At 32.3% G+C, this 5,861-nt stretch overlaps 1 protein-coding gene across 1 annotated transcript; it reads right to left on the reverse strand.

Annotated features, from left to right (window-relative positions):
* Positions 1 to 3,039: 3,039 nt before the first annotated feature.
* LOC124939744 (nucleosome assembly protein 1;1-like) lies at positions 3,040 to 5,080 on the reverse strand. The gene is made up of 10 exons (XM_047480186.1): positions 5,065 to 5,080; positions 4,931 to 4,980; positions 4,704 to 4,796; positions 4,479 to 4,571; positions 4,318 to 4,399; positions 4,110 to 4,171; positions 3,839 to 4,020; positions 3,617 to 3,725; positions 3,492 to 3,535; positions 3,040 to 3,412 (listed from the first exon to the last, which is right to left on the reverse strand). Exons 1-10 carry the CDS (start codon positions 5,078 to 5,080, stop codon positions 3,166 to 3,168), a joined length of 978 nt encoding a protein of 325 aa, XP_047336142.1. The 3' UTR covers positions 3,040 to 3,165.
* Between the last annotated feature and the right edge of the window lie 781 nt (positions 5,081 to 5,861).

Here is a 5,861-nt window from a genome sequence, read left to right on the forward strand (position 1 = left end):
TTAATATTTAATGAGTGATATTACTCAAATGGTTGAGTATTTCAAAATCCATGTCTCTCTCCCTAGAATTCGAATCGTCTAGTTCTTGTTCACCTAGTCAAAATGTCATCCTTCTCTCTGAAATCTCTTCAAGTGGATTTTAGATCGGTATCCACGTTGAAATCTCCTCGAATGTTGAAAATGTTTGAGTCATTAAAAGCCTTTGGGCTGTGAAAATTCCTCACCCCTCATCCTATCTATCACGAACAGTTGATTCATGAGTTCCTTGAAACGACAACTTTCTATCAGGACAAGTATATTGCTGGGATCGTTATGGGCATGATGATCTGTATCTCTGAAAGTTCGTTCGGTATGTTCTTCCAACTTCCCACTATAGGTATTCATGAGTTTTCACCTTCTCCGTCTGAAATCATGTTTACAATGATGAAAGTCTTATCTGATTCTCCCCTTATGGATATTCATGGTAAGAAAAGCCTCCTGAAAGATGAGTTCGCTCTTCTAAGCGAAATTATTTCCAAATCTATTCTTGCCAAAGAATCCTCCTACGAGTATTGTACGAAGGTTTTTGAGATAATGGTGGCTATCACCAGGGACGTACCTGTCAACTGGACTAGTTTTCTCTTCGGAAATTTGGTCAGAATGATTTGTGCTCGGAATAGAATCTTTGGCTTTGACGGTCTAAGAAAATGAAAAGAGATGTTTCCAACCCTCCTCTAACCGTAGTCTTAGAGACTTCTTAGGTTGAAGACTATCCTTTCTAGAAAAATGATTAAGAAGAAGAAGAAGATTAGAATAGACTTTATTTTCATTCAAGATGAAGTTTTTGAAAGATCTTTTGATGTTGTTGTGTTTTGAACTTATTTCGGTTACTTTTGAAAGAATGTTTTATGTGTTTCCTGAAAACACTCTTATTTATGTGCTCATGAATTTTATATTTTGAATACTGTGTGTTTGAAAATGTTTATATGTAAACAGGGGTTTGTTTACATCTATATGATGGATACGCTAATCTATTGACTATGCAGGATTTCAATCTCATCATCAAAAAGAGGGAAATTGTTGGGTCAAATTATTTTGACTAAGTGTTCAAATAGTTTGACTATTGGAATTTTAATGATAAAATGATGAATGGATTATATATGCGTCTAATTATATTTGATGCAGGTGTATCGAAATCAGATTTCATTAGACTTAGTTCTAATGAGGTTCATTAGACCGATTTGGTATTAGATGCATGGTGTTAGACGTGCAGTCTAACTAGTGAAGTTAGACGTATAGTCTAACTAAGTGGTGTTAGACATGCAATCTAATAGACTCGTAATTAGACGTGTAGTCTAACTCGTGGAGTTAGACGTGTAGTCTAATGGACTCGTAATTAGACATGCAGTCTAACTCGTGGAGTTAGACGTGCAGTCTAATAGACTCGTAATTAGACGTGCAGTCTAATAGACTCGTAATTAGACGTGCAATCTAATAGACTTGTAATTAGACGTGTAGTCTAACTCGTGGAGTTAGACGTGCAGTCTAATAGACTCGTAATTAGACGTGCAGTCTAATAGACTCGTAATTAGACGTGCAGTTTAACTCGTGGAGTTAGACGGGCAGTCTAACTCGTGGAGTTAGATGTGCAATCTAATAGACTCGTAATTAGACGTGCAGTTTAACTAGTGGAGTTAGACATACAGTCTAATGAATTATAAAAGTTAGATGTGTAGTCTAACTTGTGAAAGTTAGACGTGCAGTCTAACTCCTTCATACTAGTCTGAAGTAGAACCGTAATTAGACGTGCAGTCTAACTCGTGGAGTTAGACGTGCAGTCTAATGGAAAGAGAAAGTTAAACGTGCAGTCTAACTGGTGAAAGTTAGACGTGCAGTCTAACTCCTTCAGATTAGTCTGAAATGATTGTAATTAGACGTAAGTTTAATCCCATTAGACCAGGTGGTCTAATGGATTCTTTTATTAGACAGGGACGTTTGATTTCATTAGACGAGGTCGTCTAATTGAAATACGTCTAATGCCTTGGTTAAGCAATTGCTTGAAGCTAGCACCCTTCTACCCACGTGCTATAGATGTATGCTACTCATGCTCCACTTTCTAGTGAAGATCAGTACGACAACTAGACGCAACCAATCAACCAATGACACGTAAGCGAATATATTTCCCATTACTTTGTTTTGCAGGTAAATCTCTGAAGAATATTCGGCGCACTACCTGTTGTGTACGGCCACGATCCTTGTATTCAGAGTCTACTGTGTACTATGGAGGCGTTCCAATAGAAGAGTTCCACGTATCAGTATGAAGATTCGACCGTTGGTACCTGTTCATATTTAATGATTCTTAAGGAGAACGGAAGAACCATCCTGTCTAGCTTTGCATTACTATGGAATTACTGTGAAATCAAGCTCTTGAACATTCAAACTATTAGCTGCTTTCCTGATTGTACTGTGTGTTAATCAAGAGAGAGTTAGAATCAAAGCATCGTTTTAGCTGAGTGATATTCATCATATTGTAAATTGAACAGAGTCTGTTCTGTTCAACAGTGAGCTATTCGTGCAAACTGTATTTGATTCAAAACATATTATAGTGAATTCTTCCGGTGGTTGGAAGAAGGGTGACGTAGGAGAGTTTGCTCCGAACATCCATAAACAAACTACTGTGTTGTTCATTTATGTCATCTTCTCATTCTTTGAGCTTAAGCTTCAAACCTAAGTAAACATTTCCGCACTTGATTCTGTTTCAAGTGTTTACAAGGGTTTGCGTAGAATAGAAAGTGAATCAAATCCCTAACAAGATTTCTTTTAAACCGTTTCATCAATCGCCAGACCCCCGTCTCTATTGATAAAGCCGATCCTATCCTATAATAGTTAAAAAGTGAATAGGATCTTGACTAATTGATCAAAATATTTCCTTCTCACTAAATATGTCAAAAACTAAGGTGGGTTTTTGAAAACAAAATAAAAATAAAAAATAAAAAATAAAATAATAATAATAATAATAAATAAATAAATATAAAGTTAAGATTTGCTTCTTTTAAATTGGTGTGATAAATTATGGTTTATAACTTGCCAAAATCTCTCAATAAAATTGTTCTGTTCCAAAAATACAAAAATACTACCTGCAATATTTCACAACATTGCACAAAAAAATGAAAAAAAGAGACTAGTTCAGATAACATTTTCATCATCATCATCGCCGTCACCATCAACATCAACATCAAGATCAAGATCAAGATCAAGATCAACATCAACTTCATCTTGAACATCAACTTCATCTTCATCATCATCCCAGTCCATATACATACAAGATTCATCATCTGAATCATAATCGTCAGTGTCCTCAAAATCCCCTGTTTTAGCTTCCTCCGTGAACCACCCCACTGTATTAGGGATGATTTTGTCTCTAATTATTAATCTACATACAACAAGTGCATATTCAGAATGTGTGCACACAAAACTATAAAGTTATATTAATAGCTAGAAGTTGAGTTTACCCGATTTCAAAATCATGTTTGGACACAATTAGTGATTCTTCAGCCTATAATGAACAACACATTTGATGAAAAACTCTAAAAACTCACTGAAAAAGAGTAATTATATAGAAGATAGTGTTACTAACTGTCTTCTCGTCAAGAATTTCATCTTCTACAAATATCCGAGGACTGAAGAACTTAAAGAAGCTTTCAGATCTTGTCACATCTTTTTCTGCGTACCATTCAATCTCAGTCCTATGACATTAACAATCCCCAATAAAGAAATAATAAGTAATTAATTAAATAAAACCTTTTTCAATCTTAAATTACAAATAATAATATGATAATTTGAGAGTTTCTCAAGTTACCCAATTGCCATGTTGTGATAATGTTCGTCTTCATCCAACATGTATGTCTTGCTTAGCACATTATTCTTTAAATAGGGGTTTTTATTAAAGAAGAAATCAAGTTTAAAAGTTGTGAGATCATCAACCCTAGACCATCTTATGTCCTTCAAATATTTCAAAATTTCTTCATCTTGCTCCATAATCTGTTATGGTTTTTAAAAAGGGACAACATTAATATTGATTGAAAGATCTCTAAATTTAGATATCATATAAAAATAGTTCACTGGCATACCATTTTGGACATGATTTCATTTGCTTTCATGGCGTTGACCCAAAAGTTGGGAACTCCTATCACTGAAATTTAAATTGATGCACATAAAAATAATTTTAAGAAGTCGAGAAATTACAAGACATGAATAACATATATGTTTGTAACATAAATAACTTTTATAATCATCTCAAATTTATTAACTACTATAATCAAGCATATATATATATACCTTTTGAAGTCTCTCCACTTTCTTTGAGATACATTTCTCTAACCTTTTCGATTTCAACTATTCCATTCACAATATCATAACGCTACAAATGTTCTAAATGTTAGCAGTTAAGAAAAAAATTGAATCCAATCAAATGTGAAAGAGAAATTTATAAATATTACTTCATCGTAAAGCGGTTTAAACAACTCTTGATATTTTGCTTCAAGTGTTGCTCTCTCCTCAAAATATTTATCCGCCAATTTGTCATGCTTATCCTGCAAAAAATTATAAGCGTATATTTGTTCGATGATTATTCTTTTACTCAAAAATTAAAGATTTATTTAACGAGGACACTAAACAAAAAATATGCACGCACAAACACGCATAGTAAAACAAATGCTACATACTTGAATACTTCTCAAAGCTCTAACACGCTTCCTTACAACTACAGGCAAATCCGAAAAGACATTCTTATAGTCCTTATCAATGAATCCTTTGTCCTGTTATATAAAATAAATAAATATATATATATTAAGGTGCCATCTACATGTAAAGAAAAGAATTAACAATACATTTATAAACAGCTGAAACCTGAAAATAATAGAAAATTATCAAGAAAGGAAGGAACAATCACCTTAAGATCTTGAATCATATCTGCCTTTTGCTCCGCAGTTAGAACTAGAACTGGAAAATGCAGAGATTCAGATATAAGTACATAAATGAATTAAAAAATCATAGACAACATACTGAATTATGAATTGTAATTACATTTTAAAGGGCTCATCTTGAATAAGTTTCTCACTTATTTTAGAGAGAGAACAAGAGAAGAACAATGAAAGAATGTGCTTATACTGGGACTAGAACACCTCTATTTATAATCATGATTTGACAATTAAATTAATTACTCTATTAATGAAAGTAACTTTCTTACATAATTATTTAATTAAAAGAATTGCTCAATATTATAATATAATATAAATACAGATGTATTTTAACAGTGCATCCATGAAATACACTAAAGGTGTTTAAACATGATTCAAATTAAACAGTTAGTTATAAATGTAATAGTGTGATGTTATAAGAAACTTGTTTTTATGTAGGAGTGTAATATATTTTTTCTTTCTACAAAGCTGTACATTTTTTTTAAGAAAAAAAAAACATTTTTCTGTTTGAATGGTAGTAAATTATATTATATGTGTGAATTCTAGTAATATGTTTGAGATTTTGATAGATTATTTTCCATTTTAATTCAATCTTATCTAATTATAAGATAGAACAGTAATAATGTCACGCGTTTTATTTATGCGTGCAAGTAACGCGCCGATAGTGTTACCTTTTTTTATAATATGAACCGTTGAAATCCTTAAATAATTTGAATTAAATAGTAATTAAAAAATTAAATAAAATAGTGGAATAATAAAAAAAACTTAATAGACCAAGATTAGCAATGCAAGGGTTTCAATTATTAGAATTAAAAAAAAAAAACAAATACTCATGAAGACTACTGTAAACCCTAATGAAATATACTCATCCAACATAACAAAGTTATAAGAACCCATAAGATA

Source organism: Impatiens glandulifera, chromosome 1, assembly GCF_907164915.1.
Source record: "Impatiens glandulifera chromosome 1, dImpGla2.1, whole genome shotgun sequence".
NCBI lineage: Eukaryota > Viridiplantae > Streptophyta > Magnoliopsida > Ericales > Balsaminaceae > Impatiens > Impatiens glandulifera.

Bases quoted from the DNA above. Each gene is read 5' to 3' on its own strand.
- LOC124939744 (XM_047480186.1), bottom strand. The intron at 4,797-4,930 runs GTGATTGTTCCT...TTTATATAACAG, and splicing joins ATATGATTCAAGATCTTAAG to GACAAAGGATTCATTGATAA. The intron at 3,413-3,491 runs GTAAACTCAACT...TGTTGTATGTAG, and splicing joins AAACATGATTTTGAAATCGG to ATTAATAATTAGAGACAAAA.